The 22,337-nt window shown below is 37.1% G+C and overlaps 1 protein-coding gene across 1 annotated transcript in view; it reads left to right on the forward strand.

The window, feature by feature from the left end:
- mask (multiple ankyrin repeats single KH domain) overlaps window positions 1-22,337 on the forward strand; it is an 823,307-nt gene that overhangs the window by 386,159 nt on the left and 414,811 nt on the right. Inside the window, 1 exon segment of the mRNA XM_090396371.1 lies at window positions 16,885-17,098. Coding sequence (XP_090252497.1) covers window positions 16,885-17,098 — 214 coding nt within the window.

The raw sequence follows: 22,337 nt of genomic DNA on the forward strand, positions 1-22,337 counted from the left end.
TCACAAATTCATCAAATGCCGAAAAAATGCCTTCTCCTGTAGTCCTTCCAATAATGATATAATTTTCAAAAGTTCTTTACTTGAATAATCTTGAAATACCATGCGAATAAATACCATTAACTGAGCAATATCAGTGAAGTCGTTTGATTCATCATATTGTAATGAAAATGCAACACGCTGGTAAATGTCTGACATTAACCAGGCCTGGAAACTTTTCTCCGGCAATTGGAACTCTTCCTTTCGACAATTTGAAACCTTGTCTGCGGCCTAGAAGTAGTCTCTCTCTCTCTCTCTAGCGACGTCTCAAACTGAGAAACTCCTTTCTGGAAGCGGGGAACTCCTCTCTCAAGCAACGTGGATCCAGGCAGTCTCTCTGACGGTGACTCTGGACTGGGCGGCCTCCTCTCTGACAGCAATTCTGGAACTGGGACCCTTTCTGCTTGCTTCAGTCCCTTTTTATTAGGCCTCCTCTGAGACCTCACATGAAGTTTGGCAATCCCCAAAGAATCAGTATGAGTCTTTCATCTTAAGTTTCAAGTTCGGCACGCCTTTTGTTCTCCTCTGCTTTCTTTTGATTGTAAGTTGCCGGCCATTGGAAAGTTGTTTGAACTCTTTCTGACTGACTTCGGAGATGTTTACACTTAGCGCCTGCAAGCCTTTCTCATACATACAAGTTTCAATAACAATCTTTCTAATGCCGCCATGTACAGCTTCGGCGACAAAAACATTGCCTTTGTTTTTAACACTCTAACATATTCTTATTAAAGCAGTATATACAGTTAGCTTCAAAAGAGTTATTTACAAAAACATCTAATACAAACTATACTGAGATAAACAAACTTTATTTTTTTACAATATTCACATGGGACTTAACCTAAGTAAAAAAACGATGTAACGTGCTTTGGAATATTTAAGCTACAATCGAGTTTTTACACTTTGCTTATAATCATATTCACTCAGCTTGCTGTTTGACTTCCACTGATCCAAATTAATTCATTTACCTGGACTTATAAGAAAATTACTGATTTGACAATTTTAACGAAAAATAAATAAACAATAGCAACACACTTAAAGTGAATTAAAAATAATACAAAATAATGATAAATAATTGCTCTGTGATCGACCGATTGATCACCCCTGCAGTAGGGAAATATCTCTGCAATTCTCGCATTCAGTTTTATTTCCCTTTTTAGATATGGGTATAACGAGAGCTCTACTCCAATCATCTGGAATTCATCCCTCTTTCCAGCCCTACTGAACTGTGCAGTGCAGCCACTTCAAGACTTTTATACCTCCATACTTGAGCATTTCTGGTCGAATATCATCTACTCCAGCTGCCTTCTCAAATTTCACACTTTTGATGGCTTTTTCTACTTCAAGTATGGATGTGTAATCCTGACTGCATGCCTGATGAGTGTTTATTACCACTCTGCTTTTACTGCTTGTTTCATTTAACAATTTTTCGAAGTAATTACTCCATACTTAAGGATATTGTTTTCTCCAGTTTTGATGTTACATTTATCATCTCTAATTTCTTTTTAGAGCACTCTATTTCTGAACTTTTTCAGCAACCTCCAGAATATCTTGTCACCTTCTTGATATTTTCTCTTGAACAGTACTAGTTTCCTATAGGTTGACAAATCTCTTGGAACAGTTTACCATTAAAAAAATCAGTTAATTAGAAATTACATTTGCATCTTACCTGATAAATGACAGGTGGAGAGAGAGAGAATATATTTTTAGTGGTTGGTAAGTTTTCCTTATTTTAAACAAATGCCAATATAAGGGATAAGTTTGGTTTGCTTTATAGTTTATTTGTCATAAAAACTACAGAGTCATACTGTGCCATACTAAGGCTACAACTATGCATAAACAGTTAAGGAAAATTATAAACAATATGCCTGTACAAAAATTAGGTTCCACAAAGCTGCTCCTCTGAGGGTGGTATGAAATGCTCAGGGCATAACAATGAAAAATCCAATTTATAATTTTAAAATTATTTTAATTTTTCAACATAAACTCCCCTTAAGACTAATACATTTACTCCAGCGATGTTCCAACCCCATTATCCCATCCCTGTAGTGGTTCTCAGTAAGATCTACAAAATACTCCTCTACAGCTGCAATCACTTCTTGATTCGAAGAAAAATGTTGACCAACGACGAGAGTTTTAGTTTTGGGAAGAGATAGAAGTCAGAGGGAGCCAAATCTGGGGAATGAGGTGGATGTTTCAACAATTCATAGTGCAAATCCCTTAATTTTCCCATTGCCAGAACACCTTTGTGGGCATGTGCATTGTCCTGGTGAAAGATGTTTTTTTTCTTTTGCAAACCTGATCTTTCCTCACTAATTTTTTCATCTAGTCTGGTTAAAAGATCGGAATAATATTGCCTGATTATTGTTTTACCCTTTTCAAGATAATTAATTAACATACTGCCTTCAGCATCCCAAAACACCAATGTCATGACTTTTCCTGCTGAACAACCGGCTTCTGTCTACTGTTTTGACTGCTGTTTGGATTCTGTTGTGTAATGGTGAATCCAAATCTCATACATAGTAATAAGTCAACACACAAAATCAGTTTTATTCTTGTTAAAATGCTCCAAGCACTGTTCAGAGATTTTCATGGCGAGTGCGTTTTTGCTCCTATGAGCAAATGTGGCACCCATTTTGTGCAAAGCTTTTTCATATGCAATTCTTCATGCAAAATATATCCTGCACGTTCTTTTGAAATGCTTATAGTCTCAGCAATTTGACGCACTTTGACTCACCAGTCATCCAATACCATGTTGTGCACTTGATTAATGATTTCTGGTGTCATTACACTTTTTGGACGTCCTTCACGTGGATCATTTTCAAGGCTGGTACGGCCATGTTTAAACTCGACAGCCAATTTCTTAATTATCAAAAACGATGGAGAAGAGTGCCCATAAAGTTTTATGAACTTTGATTGAATTTCTTTTGGGTTTAAACCTTCTTTTACAATGAATTTTATAACTGCATGATACTCAATTTTATCAATTTCAAGGGATATAGACAAAACATTTGCTTCAGACAGCTGTATAAAACAAACTACTTGATAGAATTACTTGCAATTTGACATGGATGCTTATGACAGCTGTACCAACTTAGAAAAAAGTTCTAAGTTGGTAAAAAAAAAAAAAAAGTTTTTGGCCTCGACTATAACTTGCCGATAGTGTTTCCATCTGTAGTCGAGGCCGAGAACTGTTTAGACCACCCTCTTACATATAAACAGAATTATTGCAGAGGGCACTGCATCACACAAGGTTAAAGGTTACAGTAGTAGAGAAATTGTCACCTATACAAGTTAAGAAACAAAATGTGTCTACAAGACACCAAACCAAGGAATGCAGGATTATCTACATATGGTTAAAATTATAACAAACGTGTTTACAGCCATACATAAATATGCAAAAAGGAATTATTAAACAACATGCATGCATAAAAATAAAACTTGGCAATGTGGTATCTACATATAAACAAATTTACAAGAAGGTTACACAAGTATACAAGGTGTCCTACAGCAATACATAATTAGTTGAAAAATAAATTAGTAAATAATATGTCTGTAGAAAAGTTAAGCTAAATAATTCAGTATCTACATATTATTATTATTACCCCAAGACCTCATGGAGTCAAAGACTCATCTGGGAGGTCCATATAAACAATTACTGCAGCATTTAAGGTAGTACATAAATAGACAACAATACAAGTTAATAAACAAAATGCATGTACAAAACCAAGCCAAGCCAAGGAATGCAATATCCACATCTAGATAAGATTATGTTATGTCTTCACTTTCCGTAATTTATCTATTTTATTCGCTCTATAGAGCCTCAAAGGTTATCTACTAACTTGATTCCTGTGAGACATCCTCTTTTTAACTCAGGCAAATTTGTTTGATTAATTGCTGCACCAGCCTAAGTCTAAGGATAGAAATATCCTATCCTAGGAAAGTTCACAGAGATTAAGTGTCACCAATAATATTAAATTAGATCAGGGAGCTGTGGATGCCTTAGCTTTGCAGTCGTAGCCCTTTTACTCTTAATTTTCTTTGGGTATTTCCCGCATGCATAGGTTTGATATTTTTATGAGTGGTGAAGTCAGTCAACATGCTCAGAACACACATATGCATAAATTAAGAAACATCTTTATTTTACAACTAAAGATTACAAAGAAAAGTACAATGTTAATGGCAATACTAAGATAAAGAATTGTTTAGAATTTCACGCACAACTCTCTCACTTTAAATATACAAATCGTTGTTACATTAAAGAATCATTTAAGCAAATACTACATTAATCACATATTATCTGGTTTGTATTTGGCACAAAACATTATTCAGGTTCTTAGATCATATAAGTTCTAATATCAGTTCCATTACAATAATTGCTGCAATCACACAATACTAGGATTCTCAGACAAACAGTCCAACAAGATTTTCGAGTGTCCCTGACTATATTAAGTCATCAAAGTTCACTTTCCTTCAGAAAGGATCTAAATATCTTCCATTCACAAATATCTAAAATGTAATAAGAAATTCACAGTACTTATCTACACTGCACGGTCCGCATCGAGATCTTTTCGTCTCACTTCTAGTGGAATTTCGCTGTTGTTACAACACGCTGCCACATGGGAATCATGTGCATGATACGAATCTGGCACTTGTCTTTGCTATCTAACATCAGCTTGCTCTCACTGATGGCCCATGATTTGGATCTACCATTGTCTGGTGCATCGCCTTGCCGGGACTTATGCTAGTCAGCTACGGGAACATCGACGTCTTAGCATGATGAGAAAATCGGAACAGAGAAAATAAATGGGGGGCTATTCAGACCTGCGCTGCCGTATTTATTTCATTTCTCAATGCCCTTTTTTCGACTTCGAATCTCACGCACAGGAGCCCCCCCATTCGTTCTGACTGGGTGACGTCATTCTGCCACCTTACGGAGTCTTGTATTTTTTGGAAACGCGTGTCCCTGAACGTCTTCCACGAATTCTTCAGCCTCGGTCGTTGCATCATAACCGTCATTTTTCTGCAACCTTTGACCTTTTGTTGGCAGTGTGTTAACCTTCTTGCATGCACAGTTTTAATTCTACCAATTAAGTTTTCACATATATTCAAAATATATTATTTCTATTTTGTTTGCATAATTTTTGTTTTAGATTGCATAAAATCTCAGACTTAATACTTCGTCTTTTATCTTTTTCTTTCCACGTCAACATGATATTGTTTTCTTGATAAATTTAAGTTTGAGTGCTTAAAGGGGGAAGTATGTTCATCCAGTTAAGCACATCCTGTTAGATACCATATGGGTGACTTTTGTGAATAAAGTTTCCCATTCACGATCTAACAGTTATAATAAATGCTATTACAGTAATACATAAAGAGTCAAAGAGGAATTATTATATAATATGTATGCATAAAAATGAAGTTTAGCAGTGTGGTATTTACATATTAACAAAATTACACCAAAGGTTACACAAATGTACAAGATGAAAGGTTACAGAAATACATGATTGGTCAGAAATTAAACTAACGAATAATATATACATTAGTACCTAACTTCTGCACATATACATCACAAAAATTACGCATTTTGTAATATATATGTACAAAAGTTAAGTGAAGCAATACAGTATTTACATATAAACAAAATTACAGTCAAATGTGTTTATATAAATTATTTCTTTGTAAAAAATTTAGAACAGCATGCAGTCTACCCTAGCATCTTTTTGCAGTCCGTCAGCATCTTTTTGAGTCTATATGGTCTGGCCAGATAGGCAAGAATTTCATTCCCCCCTCTCTCTCTCTCTCTCATGCAAAGTGCACTCCACCAGAATATGACAAATAGTGAGATGTGTATTGAATTTTCTACACATTCATATTTAGTGAGAGCTACACATTAGCCCTCATTAAATATAATGTGTAAGATTGCTGTGAGTGACCTATGCAGAGCCTAGTGAGAATATCTGTCTCTTCTCTTTATTTGTTGACTAGATTTGCCAATGCTTAATTTCAGGATTTAATGTCATATCATTTGTTTGTTAATGCTCCCTGCGATGATAACTGCCTTTGAGCAATTAGCTTTGATCTTATAAACTGTCTGTAGTCTGTATATGGTACTGTCAAACAGTATGTGGAGAAAGTATGAGCTGATTTAGTAGCTGCATCTCCAGCCTCATTTCCCTTAATTCCAATGTGGCTGGGAATCCAGCACAACTGATCATCAAAATTAAGGATTTTCATTTTGTGAAACAGGTGTAACACCTCATAAAGTACGGGATGTGGATTTATACATAGGAGAGAAGATAGCCTATAAAGAGTTTAATAAGTTTGTATAAATTACAGACAACAAAATTACACAAACGTGTATATAAATTATACACTTTTGGTAGCAATTTCCTTTTATATGAACAAGTGCAAGCTGAATGGCATGAAACTCTGCTGTATAATTATGCAAACAGATGGGATCTGGTTGGAGATAATAATGTCAGGAAACGCAGCAGCACAGCCAACAGAGGTATTAGTTCTTGAACCATCAGTATAGGTAGGCAAGAAATCAGAGTGTGCTGCTCTATGTGCATTAACCAATTGGAGGTAATCGGGTGATGGAGGATAAGATTTCTGTATCTGACAAAGTGAGAGGTTATAGGATGGGGTGCAAAATGTCAGGAAACGCAGCAGCACAGCCCACAGAGGTATTAGTTCTTGAACCATCAGTATAGGTAGGCAAGAAATAGAGTGTGCTGCTCTATGTGCATTAACCAATTGGAGGTAATCGGGTGATGGAGGATAAGATTTCTGTATCTGACAAAGTGAGAGGTTATAGGATGGGGTGCAAACCTGCCATGGAGGGATGTTATGTTTAGTGTAGGCAGTGCTGTCAACATTTATACCACCAGCTTGCACTGTCTCTTTAACATGTATACCAAAAGGACGTATGGCAGTTTGCAGAGTGTGGTATTGAGATGCAGAGAAAAGAGACTAGTCCATGTTGGATGATCTGGGAGAGACTTTATCTTTAGGCATAATTAAGAAACAACTGTTTCCATTGAAGTGAAGGCACCAGTAGCTATCCTTATACCCTGATGATGGATGGAATCAGATTATCGCAGGTTACTTCCTTGCAGAACCATAGACTTGAGACCCATAATCCCGCTTTTAACATATAAGTGCATGACAAAGATGGAGCAATGAAGCTCCTTCAGCATCTCACTCAGTAGAGGATAGAGGACGAAGAAGGTTCAATGCTCTCTTGCACTTTTCTTTTCGTTGACGAATGTGTGCTAGAAATGTAAGTTTTTTTGTCAAAGATGAATCCAAAGAACATGGCTTCTGTAGCTACTGGAATAATTAGTGTGTCCCATTCTTAATTCAGGATCTGGGTGAAGAGTGCGTTTTTGACATAAGTGTACACAGACACTTTTTTTCTGTTGAAAACTGAAACCCATTACTAAGAGCCCACAGAGAAACATGATCAATTTCTTGCTGAAGTTGTCTTTCAATTACCCTCATGTCATGTGAGTGGCAGTAAATTGTGAATTTACTGCCACTCACACTCACAAAAGCTGGATTATTAAAATTAACTCAATGATTGAGTTAATTTTAATAGCAAAAAGTGTCGCACTTCTTGATGATGTGGTCAAGATAGCGTATTTCCCACTCTGACTTGGAAAATTTGACTGGACAGAAAGTTTTTAATAAATACAGGCAGTGTCCTTTGAGAGCCAGGTTATAGAGGACTATATGCCATATCTCCAGGCTGTGTCATAAGCTTTTTCCATAAAAAAAAAAAAAAAGTGTTCTTGCTTCAGAAATGCATCTTTTATACAAGTTTCTAAACAAACCAAATGGTCTAAAGTTGAACGATGTCTATGGAACCCACATTGTGTATTGTTGCTTTCTAAATACCAGAGAAGTCTGGCATTAACTATTTTCTCTATTATCTTACAAAGACCAATGGGCAGATAATTATTTACCTGTGTTGGATCTTTTCCTGGTTTTGGGATAGCAATGACAACCGACTTATTCAACGAAGTTGCAAAATCTTCCTCTGCAAATATTCTATTTTAATGTCAAATATATTGTATAATAAGAGAAGAAGATCCATAGAAGATTATGGTAGATGTTTTATAATTTCATAATGGATGTCATTAGGCCCTACTGCATTAGGGTGAGATAGTAGGAGAGCTCTTTTTGGTTCCTCCTTAACAAATGGCTGATTATATGGCTGAAGAACATTGGTTGAAAAATTTAGTCTTTGTTTCCATTGCTGTTCTTTTAGAATTAAAAATTCAGGAAGAAATCAAACTATTGCTGAGATTCTGGCAAAAGTTTCTCCCAGAGTGTCTGCAGTGGCTTCGGGATCAGCAATAACACTTCCATTGTGGTCTAAGATAGACAAACAGTGTGTTCTATATCAGCCCTTCATTTTCCGGATTTTATCCCATACAATTTTTGGACTGGTCATTTGATTAATTGATGTAGTACATTGGATCCATGATTGTTTTTGACTCTGACACCTCACATAGTGTGCTTTGGCTCGAGTACGCTTGAAAGCTATAAGGTTTGATGTGGTGGGATATCTACAAAATATACCCCATACGCTGTGTTGATCTTTTTTGGCTGTCTGGAAACCGAGATGATGTTTTTCGAATGGAGGTTGTTGCTGCCTGGACAATGCACTCCTTTATATACTTTACTAATTCATTGATAGGGGTTTGACTGATGGTATCAGCATTAAATTTTGCAAGATGAGAAAAAGTGTTCCAGTCAGCCTGGTCCATTTTTCATATAGGTATCTGTGTGGGTGAACATGGTTCCTGTGAAGACATAATGCAGAGAACAGGAAGGTGATCACTTCCATATATGTTCTCTTCAATGTCCCACATGAGCAGTGGAAGAATGGAAGAGGAGCAGATTGTAAGGTCAATTTCAGAATATGAACTTGTAGGCATATGGAAGAAAGTGTTGAGTTTATTATTTAAAAGGGAGAGGTTATTATTATCAACAATTCTTTCAACGATTCAATCTTGTCTATTAGTGTTGGCACTACTCCACATTGTGAGTATTATGGCCATTAAAATCACCCATCAAAAGTATGGGTTTAGGCGGTTGCGAGATAAGATTATCAAGATCAATTTCATTTAACTCAGCACTTGGTGGTAAATAAATTTATTTACCACCAAGTGCTGAGTTAGAAATCCCATGGAGAAGCAAATCGCTACTGCTTCCACAGCAGTGTTAAGTTGGACACGATGGAAAGGATTATGACTACCCACTAGGATAGCTACTCCTCCAAGAGCAGGACCACCTCCAGTTCTGTTCTTACGTACAACAGTGAAATTCCTAAAGGTATGGTCCTCATTGGGTCTTAATTACGTTTCCTGTAGACAGAAACATAAAGGTTTGTGTTTCTGCAACAACATCTTGATATCATCAGTGTTCTGGCGAAGTCCATGACAGTTCCTTTGTAAAAATTTTCCTATTGTTTTGGTTTTATAGACATGTCTGGTTTTCTGTCATATTTATATTTATCAATTGTTTTGGGGAAGTATGAACACCAGTGTCCATCTCTTCTGCTGATAAAGTATTCAATACATTTGATGTGGTAGGGTCAGTTGGTAAGTTTAGTTTACTTTCACTGGGCTTCGAAGTATCCATTTTTTTTGTAGGAATATCTGGTGGTTTACCTTAAAGTGATATCTTTGCCATAATTTTTTTGAAACGTGGATTTTCACCATTTTTGCAGTTATCTCTGGAGTAAGGCCATAGGTCATGTGATTGATGTGCTCAACAGAGAAGTACTCGCAATCATAAGGTGCAGGTAGGGTGAAATTATCAGTAGAACAGACAAACAAGTTTGAGTTGCTGATGGCACTTTCTTAATTCTCACCTTTTCAGCATAAGAGATCTCAGAGCAGGTGTTGATAGTGGCTAGCTTTCTTTTTGCATCCAGGTATGTTATGTCTTGTTCTGTTTTAATTTTTTTATATTTCTTTTTCATCTCTCCATTTCTGACATGCACGAGAGTAAGCTGGATGATCTCCCTTACAGCTGACACATTTAGCTTTTTTTTTTTTGCACAGCAAGATTTGTTATCATGCTCTTTACTACCACATTGGGCACAGGTAGTAGAACCACGGCAGGTAGTTTGGCCATGTCCATATCTCTGACATTTAAAATCATCTCAGTGGGTTAGGATTTCCATTCTAACCGGACAGCTGAGATACCGTGCTCTTACTGATGTTGGATGGTCAAGGAGATCCCATTCTAATATCACTCCTCTACAGGAGTTGAGCGTTTTATGAGGTGTTACTGTAATTTCTATTCCACCCATCATTGTTGCTCTCGGTAGTTTCTCGGAATGTTGCTGACACATTGTTTCCACAAGGACACCACCAGAACACAATTTCTTAAGAGTTTTGAGAGGTCCTGTCAGTCCTTCTAAACCCTTCTGAATAAAGACAGGTGAGATTTTCCCTATTGGTTTTTCACCTGTAGCATGAATGATTAAAAATGTTGGTACATTTATATTAGTAAATTGATCTTTTGTTTCTTAATTCTGTTTCCATATGCTGTATCTACGATATCAGTACTTGGCTGGGACTTTGTTAGAGCCCCTGAAATATTTGAGGATGAAGGATTCGTGCTCAAGGAGTTTTTGGTTTGGTGCCAAAACTTCCCATCCACCATGGAGTCACACATGGACACTCACTGCCCATTAAGCAATGACTTACACTCCGGAGTGGAATGCCAAGGCTACCCTGGATGCTATACCAGTATTACAGCAAGCCTAGGATCCTGATCCCAAATCATGTGGTGAGAGACGTACTGCAACACCATTGACTCTTACAGGCAAGCCCCCCTACCCATTGGGGGGGGGGCAACCGTCCCTCTTTTTCCAATCCACAGACTTCTTTAGAAAGAGTCTAGTGATGCATTCACTATCCCTTTTATTTGAGGGGATGAAAAAATATTCAGCATTTTAATATCCAGAGGTTATATAATGGAATACAACCTCTGCACAGCTCTCAAATGCCATTTGAAACTAGCTACCCTTATCCATTCTACTTAAGATCAAATTCCTCTTTTCTCTCTCCCTCTTTCCTGTGAACATAGCATTTTTTATTCCTTCAAATTGGCCTACTATGGATAGACAGAAAACATTAGCCACTACCCACATAGATAAGCATAAAAAATACATCTGCAGTCACGACTCTGGTCAAATCAGGTCTTGCCATTTGCGCTTTAGCAGTTGGGAGTGGGCAGAATACCATGATCCATTACAGCAGATTTAGAAGAGAAATATTTTTTGGATCTACATCTACCCTCAGAAATTATCTTAATCTGAATAAATACGGAAGCATAAAACCTTCCAACTGAGGCCTTCAGTATGTGCCCACTGAGAATGCCCGTCCAGTCAGGACCAGCCATTTATCCATGCATTTCACTTTGCGTTGCCTTTGTGTATGTGTGTGTTTTGCTAGTTTTATAGTTTATTCCATTAAAAGATGTCTCTGACTTAGACCTCCTGTAGCTATATGTAAGTTTTAAGAATCCTTTGTACAGTGCAGTAAAAGTCAGAGCATTATTGTAAAACAAGTCTGTTTGATCAGCCTACATTAAGGATTCCATTAATGTTAGTTTTATGTTTCAACAATTATTCTGTAAATATAGTTCATCATCATCAAATTCCTGACATATACCCTCAGGAAGTGTAAGTATAGTTTAAGATAAAAGTTATTCCTAATGAAGTATGCCATAGGAATATAACAAACTATTTGAATAAATAATTGGATATAAAGACTTTCAACCCATAAATATAGTTAGCAAATATTGGGTTTTATTTAGTCCTGGACAATTGCATAATATAGAAATCTACCAGTTTCATCACTAAAACTTGTGATTGGCTTCTAGGTAAATGTATGTAAAATTAAATGCAATAAAAGAAAACAAACAATTATCATTGCTAAAATAAGCTGTATATCAACCATTAAGATATAAACTGACCACAAGCACATGGGAGATGGAATGAATTAGCTACTGTTCAGCATGGTGCAGAGATAGTTGGCTGAAATGATAAGTGATTTCCAAATGTTGCAAATGGTTATTCTCTGATTCCTATCAAGTGCCTTAATAGTGTCCACTACCATCTTCAGTCTACCAAACCCCGCATATTCTTTCTGCCAGACCCCCCCCCCCCCCCAACACTATTCATCTCAACCTTCCAAACTACACACTCTTTAACTTCTTTCGACCCAAGGATGGCATCTGTGCATACATCCGCTCTGGCATACCTTGCACTATTCATCTCAACCTTCCCAACTACACTTGAACTTCATTCAACCCAAGGATTGAGAATTGCACAACTTTGACCTTCTTTGGTTGAAAATATCCCTTCTCCACTCAGTCAAATTCATTTGCTGTCTCTATTGCTCCCCTAATGCAACTTACCACAATGAGTTCTTATTTCCTTCCTTAAAAATTGATTTTCTCCATTCCCACTTTTCCAACAGCGAAATTATCATTCCAGGAGATTTTAATATCCACAACACCAACTGGCTTTCCTCCTCCAGTTTAACAGATTTTCCATGCAGAGATGCTGAAACATTTGCCATCATTAACAACCTTACGCAACTTGTTCAGATGCCAAACAGATTTTTTTTTTTAATGTTGGACCCATATACAAGAGGGTGGCTGGTGAACCTATAGTATGTTAGTACCATATATGGGTAGTGGGTTGGGAAAGGAGAAACTTGTTTACATTTGATTTAAAAGCCTGTATGTTGTATTCCAGGGATGAAGGAGGAGGAAAAGAAACTTGTTCTGTGGGTTTCAAGGTGTATGTGTTTCAATGGGCTTAGTACAGAGTGGGGGAATTATTGATGCTGTTTCGGATGAACATTTTCCATGGAAATATTTATAGAATATACAAATCGCAGAGACCAAGCTTTTATGTGAAAGTGAGGGGAGTGAATTGGTGATAGATGGATCATTTATCAGTCTATTTGCTCTCGTCTGTATCGAGTCAAGCATTTTGAAGAAGGTTTTAGGAGCCCCACTCCAAATGTGAGAGCAGTATTCGATAGCTGGGTGGATTTGTGATTTGTATAATGTTAATAGCTGTTTAGAGGTGAAGTAGCATCTTGAGTGAAAGAGAAAACCTAGTATTTTGGAAGCTGAGGATGCAATAGTTGTGATGTGTTTATGCCAGGAGATGCTTGCTATCAGAGTAATTCTGAGAAGAGAGATCTCATCTTGTCTGGGAATTTGAGTGTTATCAAAAACAATGTTGGGGGAAAATGGTTCTTTTTTGTGAGAAATAAGACAGAATTGGGTTTTACTAGCATTGAAGTTGACGAGGTTATCTGAGCACCATTGGAGGATGGCTTGGAGGTCAGAATTAAGGGCACTGGTGGTTGATGTTCTGTAGGTTGAAGTGGGTTGTGTAGAGTAGGGTTTGTCAAATGAGAGGGAGGAGTGTAATGTGCTGTCGTCTGCAAAACTGTGTATTGGGTTAGAGGTCAACTGAAGTAGGTTACTGATATAGAGAAGGAAGAGGATCGGTGAGAGAACTGAACCTTGTGGGACCCCAGCATTAGTTGGATGGTGAAAGGATAGGGAGCCATCTACCATCACACATAGTGTTCCTCCTGAAAATCCATCTGCAGAAGTCCTGAGATGGTCCAAATGATGGGAGTTTGCTTAGTAAGCCTTTGTGTCAGACCCGGTCAAAGGCTTTAGAGATATCAGATGCAACTGCCTGGGATTTGCCAAATTTCTCCATAGCATTTGTCCAGCAACGGGTGATATATGAGAGTCGATCTCCTGTTGATTGGCTTTGATAGAATTAGTACTGTTGGTTGCTTAATAGTTGGGCACCTTCAAGGTAGAGTAGGAGTTGAGAGTTGATGGTTTTCTCCATCACTTTAGATAGGACTGAAGTAGGGCGGTAGTTAGATGGCAGTGATTTGTCACCCTTTTTAGGAATAGGTTGAATGTGGGCCATTTTCCAGGCTTTGGGATATATATACCAATTGAGTAAGAGAGAGAGTGTACAGATGGCATAGGATGACCTACCATTCCCTAACTAAACCCTGGTTTTCCAAAAGATGTGCCAAGGCTGTACAAATGAAAAACCAAACATATCATAACTGGCTCAAATCAAGAACTCCATCTCCTCTCTTAGAGCTTATACTCAAGCTCGAAATAAATGCAAAAAAAAAACACCAGTGCTTCCAAAACAAAGTTCGAAAGTGCAAAGAGCAGGAAATTAGCAGCCTGTCCTAATGGCAGCAGAGCCTTTTGGTCACTTTCCAAAGCAATTGGTCATAACTTCTGCCCAATACTATTCGCACTCCTATCATATCCAGATCAAGTAGTTTGTTTTATACTGCTGTCTGAAGCAAAAGCATTGTCTGTATCCCTTGAAATGGATAAAATTGAGTATCGTGCAGTTATAAAATTTGTAAAATAAAGTTTAACGCTAAAAGAAATTCATTCGAAGTTCATAAAAGTTTATGGGCACTCTTCTCCATCGTTTTTGACAATTAAGAAGAAGCTGATCCACGTGAAGGACGCCCAAAAAGTGTAACTACACCAGAAATCATTGATCAAGTGCACGATACAGTATTCGATGACCAGCAAGTTAAAGTGTGTGATATTGCTGGGATTATAGGCATTTCGAAAGAACATGTAGGATATATTTTGCATGAAGAATTGCAAATGAAAAAGTAAGGTAGTACAACACCAGGGAACTCGTTGCAAAGGTGGAGCAAGCTTACATCTCTCCTATCGCAGTATCTCCCATGAAGCTTTCCCCACCTTTGCAATGAGTTACCTGGTGTTGTACTACCTTATCCCAGTCCTGAAGATACTTTTCAGGTGCAAACCACCTTTGCAACGAGTTACCTGGTGTTGTACTACCTTACCCTAGTCCTGAAGATACTTTCAGGTGCAAACTTTGTTTGCTCACACTGGGATAAAGGATTAAACTAAATTTATTATAGTCTAACCAAGTGAAAAATAGACTTTCAACATCCTTCTCTAAATCCAGAGTAATTTAATAAAAAGGTTGCACACCTTTTGGCAACTCCTATAGGTAGAGATGACCTTGCTATTGCTTCTGCTTGGTATCTCCACATCTGGGCCTGGCTCCCACTGAAGAGACCTCAGTAAAGGTCGAAACTAGTCTGGGTAGTGGCTTAATGCATAACATTATGCTAACTTCCCTTAATGCATAACATACATATCTGCAAGGAGATGTGTTTTGCATTATGGGAGATACTGAGATAGGAGTGATGTAAGCTTGCTCCACCTTTGCAATGAGTTACCTGGTGTTGTACTACCTTACCCCATTCCTGAAGATACTTTCAGGCGAAAACTTTGTTTGCTCACACTTGGATAAAGGATTAAACTAGATTTATTATAGTCTAACCAAGTGAAAAATAAACTTTCAACTTTGTGTAATACGATTCATTCTCGTACGTAGATATCCTCGTCATCACGGAGATGTAACTTTGAATTTCCCCGCAGCGACACTAGCACTTACAAAACCTTAGAGTGATTGTAATAATTTGTTATTAAATATGACAGTGGGAATAACTCCAAATGCAATTTATTGTTGAGTTGAAAGAAACATGATTGTGACATTAATCTCATGAATGTAAACATGCAGAGTCTTAGTAAAAATTTAATTCAATGCTAGGAAAAAATTGTATAAATTCATATTCCCCCGTATGATTAAATAATTTCAATCAGGCAGATGGGCCAAAATAAATAGCAATGCGGGCCGCATGCAGCCCACAGGCCGTGTGTTGTGCAAGCCTGATGTAATGACATATAGGTTAACATATAACACTAACTCTATGAATCTATGTATGATATATACTCTCTCTCTCTCTTTATTCTCATAAACTGTACATGAATCTATATGAATTTGTTCTCTGATGATGTTATAAATAGAATATAGCTTTAATGTAGTGTTTTTTTATCTCCTAGATGTCAGGCCAGTAGAATAACAGTTGATCAAATCATGGTCTCTTTGACATACTGTTTGAAATGTAATATAACTTCTCTCTCTCTCTCTGTGTGCGTGTGTGTTCTGCATGCATGCACACACACCCTGTAGATGATGACCTTAATGTGAAGGTCAAAAGTCAGGAAATTAAAGAAATTAATTCTAGTAAGGTTGTAATCGCCATAATTTGTCTGAAATGAATGCTGAGCACCGTGTAACACTAAAGGAAAGTATATAGGTTAATACTTTCATTATTAATCAACTTTGATCAACTAATAACAGTTGATCCTGTAGATGATGACCTTAATGTGAAGGTCAAAAGTCTGGAAATTAAAGAAATTAATTCTAGTAAAGTTGTAATCGCCATAATTTGTCTGAAATGAATGCTGAGCACCGTGTAACACTAAAGGAAAGTATATAGGTTAATACTTTCATTATTAATCAACTTTGATCAACTGATAACAATTAAATTTGGTCAACTGTTATTCTACTGGCCTAGATGTCAGGCCAGTAGAATAACAGTTGATCCTGTAGATGATGACCTTAATGTGAAGGTCAAAAGTCAGGAAATTAAAGAAATTAATTCTAGTAAGGTTGTAATCACCATAATTTGTCTGAAATGAATGCTGAGCACCATGTAACACTAAAGGAAAGTATATAGGTTAATACTTTCATTAGACGTGATGAAATTAATGCTGGAACTTCAAAAATATTACAGTTTAAAATAATCAACTGACAGTTTTGTAGTACATTTAGACTATTTTTTAAATAAAAATTAAATACTAATATTCAATTATCTATGAAATAACTATCTTAAATACATTCATTAAATTTTACAGGACTGGAAGTAAGCTTGGTATATCTCCATTAATGCTAGCAGCAATGAATGGCCATACAGCTGCTGTGAAGCTTCTTTTGGACATGGGGAGTGACATTAATGCTCAAATTGAAACAAACCGTAATACAGCACTAACACTTGCTTGTTTTCAAGGAAGGCATGAAGTCGTGAGTCTCTTATTGGATAGAAAGGCCAATGTTGAGCATAGAGCCAAAGTAAGCCTTGTTCATATATTTTCAGTAAATTTCATTATGAATTTATTATATATATATATATATATATATAAATATTCTCCCCATGCTTATAGCATATTAATACTGTGGTTGGGCTGAGGATTAAATAATTCAGTAGCTCTGCTCATTAACCAAAACCACCATTTTTCATATTAAAAGAATACCTCCAATGTACATGTTTGTGGCATCACACTGCACAGTGGAAATTATTTACAATGTATTTCATGATTTCACTCCACACCCCACATGCAAAGAAAAATTTGTAATAGGTGTGTGGCCGTTGATGTGTGCAGGTTGGTGTGTCTTGCAAAAGAAATAAGCATAAAACAACCCCCCCCCCCAAGTAACTATGGCATTAGAAAAGGGAAAGTACATAAAAAAAAATATGTGAAAAACTACTGAAATTTATTATATTTAATCATTTTAGGATATCTTTTGCTGGTTCCAAGCTGTGAGGCAACATACCTGTATATATTCTGTAATATGTCAATTGACTGCGAACTTCCAAAGAGCATGTTTGCTTTTAGGATGAATAAATTTAAATAAAAATTGTATTAGATTTAAAAAGTATAAAATCCTAAACTATCATAAAATCATTATATGCTTATTGAAAATGGAACAAGCCACTATTAAAGTTTATGTATAGAATTATAATTGTAATCTTTTTTTTGCTTATGGAGCTTAAATTGATAATTCAAACCATCCTCCTATACATCTGATTCTAAGCTAATTTTGAAGGGGATGTATAAGCTCTATATAAATTATATAAATTCCATTTACACCCTATCATTATTGTACACTTTTTTTATTGAACATCAGGAAAATTTTTGCAATTCTGATTTTCAAGGTTCATTTATTAAAGATTCTTCAGATTTTCTAGAAAAAGTAATAAAATGTTTCCCAACAACCCACTGATATAATGGTTAGCAATGATATAGAATGTCTCTTCACAAATAGTCCTTTTGAGGATACACTGCAGCTACCGTCAGAAGCACTTCCACAGTATATAGTGAAAACTGTTCGACTTTGATATGCACTCTGTATATTTTATTTTTCAGAATAAAGTTTACAGTTAAGTTTAAGGAACCGCAATGGGAAATGATCTTCCCTGCACTTGCTAACTTGTATCGAGAATATTTAGAAGACATTCTTTTCTCGTTCATACACCCTCAGCCTTCATTTTGGGTTTCCTTATATAGACAGTGTTTTTTGTTATCTGGCCCCATAATGAAAACATATTGACTAACCTACATCCACACGTTAAATTTACTATGGAAATGCGAAAAAAGAAAAATAACAAATCGTCTGTTTTAGATATCCTACTCCATTCAACATCAGGTGAATTAATTACTTCCGTTTATTGAATGCGTACTTTCACTGAACATTACATTCTACAGAAATCAGTGTCACCATCCATCACAGAAGACTAGAATTATAAAAACTTTATTACGACATGCTCATACTATTTGTTCTACATCTCAACTATTACAGCAGGAACTCTTAAAAATCAAACAATGTATGAAACTGAATGACTTTTCAGAAAGAACCATGGAACAGCTTTTTAATTTCGATAATTCCTAGCTCAAATGATAAAGAAACAGTATGTCAAGTTTTAATTCCTGACATTTTGTTAAATCTGTTATCTGAAATGTCTGGGCCCATTCCCAGAATTCTTAAGAAACACAATTTAGTGGCTATGTTTCTACCTGTTAACAAATCATCAGCATGATTTTCATCTTTTGAAGATGAAAATGGAAATTTTCATCTTCAAATGGTCATCTTTAGTTTTCCCTTGTGTCTACCAAGTTCCTCGCGACTGTTATCTTTCTTACTTTAGACAAACTGAATGCTCTGTGAAAAAAAGAGAATACAAGAACATACATTTTACATTCTTTTTCTTCAGCTTATTCCACTTAAGTAGGGTCGCTGCTTTTAATGAGTCGTCTCCACATTTTCCTGTCTTGTGCTGTAACTACATCTAAGTTCTTCATCCTCGGGTCCTCCTCCACTAGATCTCCCTCCATCTCTTCTTTGGCCGCTCATGCTTCTTTCTTCGCTGGACATCCATCTGCATGATCTTTCTTCCCAGATACTCTTCCTCCCTCCTCATCACATGACCAAACCATCTCAACCTTGCCTCATGTATCTTCACTCCTAAGTTCGTAACTTTCACTGTTCCCCCTACATAGAAATTTCTCACATGATCCTTTCTGGTCATACCACACATCCACCTAAGCATTCTCATCTCTGCTACTTCCATCCTACTGATGATATTTTTCTTCAGGGCCACAGTTTTCATAGCATACATCATAGGCGGTCTCACCACTGTCCTGTAGATTTTTCCCTTTAGATTGACCAGCACCCCAGCAATCTCTCTCTCTCCAGTTCTTCCATCCAGCTTATATCCTGCATCCCACTTCCTTCTGAGCCTCTCCATCCTCTTTCACTGTTGAATCCAAGCCTAAAGACACTAACCCTCCTGATGACATTTTCTTCCAGCACTAGAGCTGCCTTTTGTCTGCCATCCCTTTTGCAACACATGTACTCTATCTTACTTCTGCTTAGCCTCATATGTCTCTCTTCCAGCACTCTCCTCCATCTTTCTAATTTACCTGCCACTTCTTCTCTTGATTCTGCACACAATGTGATGGCATCTGCATACAACTTTGTCCAAGGCGTGTCTACTTTCACCTCTTCTGTCACCACCTCCATCACAATATTAAACAGGAACGGACTTAAAGCTCATCTTTGATGCAGACCAACTGTCAATTGAAAGCTTTCTGTCTCTCTCATGCAGGTCCAAACTCTGGTCTTCACATTTCTGTACATCTCTTGCACTAACCTGACATACTTCTGTGGTACTTTCTTCTCCCTCAGACACCTCCAGACTTCTTGCCTTGGCACTCTATCACTTTCTCCTGATCAGTAAACGCCAGAAGTAACTCCCATTATTTCTCTTGAGACCTTTCCATCATCTGCCATAACCCAAAGATAGCATCCATCATTGATTGACCATGCATGAAGCTAAACTGCTCTTTGACCATCTCCACCTCCTCCCTCAGTCTTCCATCAAGAACCATTTTTAAGATTTTCATCATATGGGACATCAACTCGTGCATCCCCTTTACCCTTGTAAATGGGTACAATTGTACTTTTCCTCCACTCAGGCATTTTTTCCTGTTGGGGCAAACTTTTATGAACAGATTCATTAGTTAGAGTTGGCAGTGAAGTTTTACGACCAGATGTCCTTCTTGACGTCAACCCTCACCATTTATCCAGTCTTGGGACTGGCACCTATTGGGACTAGCTTCTCCCTTTGGTGGCTGCATAATGCCCACATTGCATTAGCAATGGTAAATGTGAAGAATCTGGCTTAGCACAGAATAGATATAGACCACAACATCCTATGGTCTAAACTACTCTTCATCGGTGTTTGTGTAAATCTGAACATTTGTTCAAGGAAAGTGCTGAGGCATTACTTCATCGCCTGAACACCTCTATCTAAGATGTGGGAAAATCTTATTCTAATCATACATCAGTAATTTTTTTTAAGTTCTAATGAGTTATCAATATTAATATATTTCCTCCGTTATCATGTTGTTTTATGTAAAACATCATGCAGCTCTTACTCTTTCAGTTCATCTGTTGTTAGTATTCTATTTTATATTAAATAAATTTGTTTGCCTTAAATGTATATTCTTACTAAATAGCTTAAGGAAATTACAACGCACAATAGAATATACATTAAAATAAATTTTAATACACTTCCAATATTTCGGCAACATCACATTGCCATTATCACAGGAACTTAAAAACAAGACACGTGCATGCAAGCACAACACACAGGAATGTGTTGTGCTTGCGTGCACGTGTAAATGAGGAATGAAGCAGGAAGCTATTCTTTCTCCTGAAAGTAATGATGGTTCTCGTTAGTGGGCAATGTTGGTATTCTTGGCCGATTGGGCTGAAGGTCTTCATGTAGGTTTCCCAAATTTGGGACAGTCTCATGCAACCAAATTTGTTGAGGTTTGTATAGTTTTTTAGGTCTGAGGCTGATTCCATGAATAGCCTTTCGTATTTGAATTTACTATGGTGTATTATCGTGGCTTTCTTCCACCGTATTTTATGGCGGGTATCCAGCACATGGTCTGCAAGACCAGAGTGGCTGTATTGGTGAAACCAGATGTAGTCCTTGTGTTCTGAAATTCTGATATTAGCTATCCTGCCTGTTTGGTCAAAGTAGGACAGATTAGACAACTGAATCGTCTTGCTTTCCTAAAACGCTGCCAGGATAACCAAGTAATCCCAAACTGTGTCAAATCCAAGCAACGTTTCTTTTCTCTAAAGCCTCTCTGTATTTGTAACCACGCCAGCCAAGCTTTGCTCTGGGAACAAATCGCCGCTACTGGCCGTTCCCTGATTGACACTAACTTAGCTATCCAGGCACTCGAAGATGACTTATCCAGCACCTTAAACCACGAGAATTGGTCTATTTTATACAACATCTCATGCACTGCTGCAGATAGAGAATTTTAAAAAGTACGAGAACGACACATTAAAAAATTTTAGAATTTAAAAAAGAACTCAAACTCCAAACCACAATTTCCTACCGACACAGTAGTCAATCTTTCGTCAATTAATTTGAAATCTGAAGCACTCGATGCTCTCTCACATTACCACAACTGTGCTATTGTGCCCAGACGAATACCTGCTGATGACATTATGATACAAATTGAATGCGCGATACGACACCTTCCAAACCACGTCGCCAATGACATCAAACTGGATGTGGCTTGTGTTCTGACCAAAACAAAACCACCAAAAACTAACATGCCCAATAAGGAAATTAAATCTCTGCAAGAATTAAAGAAAAACAAGGAAATAATAATCACCAAAGCGGATAAAGGGAATGCCACAGTATTGCTTAACTGAAAGGATTACACAGGTAAGCTGAATGCTCTATTGTTAGATCGGGGTACTTACATCCCTATTGAGTACAATCCCACCAACTCACAAATTAGAAAACTCCACAGGCTCCTTAAGAAGGTCACTTCTTGGCCTGTAGAAGTCACTAACAAATTAAAGCTGTTTAACTCCATCAATGGGGCATTATATCAAGGAATACTTAGTCTTTATTTGAGTTGTAAGTCAGCAGTTAGAATTGAAGGAAGTACAGGAAGATGGTTTAATGTTAAATATGGTGTGAGACAAGGATGTACAT

Source organism: Typopeltis vanoorti, chromosome 8, assembly GCF_054136105.1.
Source record: "Typopeltis vanoorti isolate ZY-2024b chromosome 8, IOZ_Tvanoo_1.0, whole genome shotgun sequence".
NCBI lineage: Eukaryota > Metazoa > Arthropoda > Arachnida > Uropygi > Thelyphonidae > Typopeltis > Typopeltis vanoorti.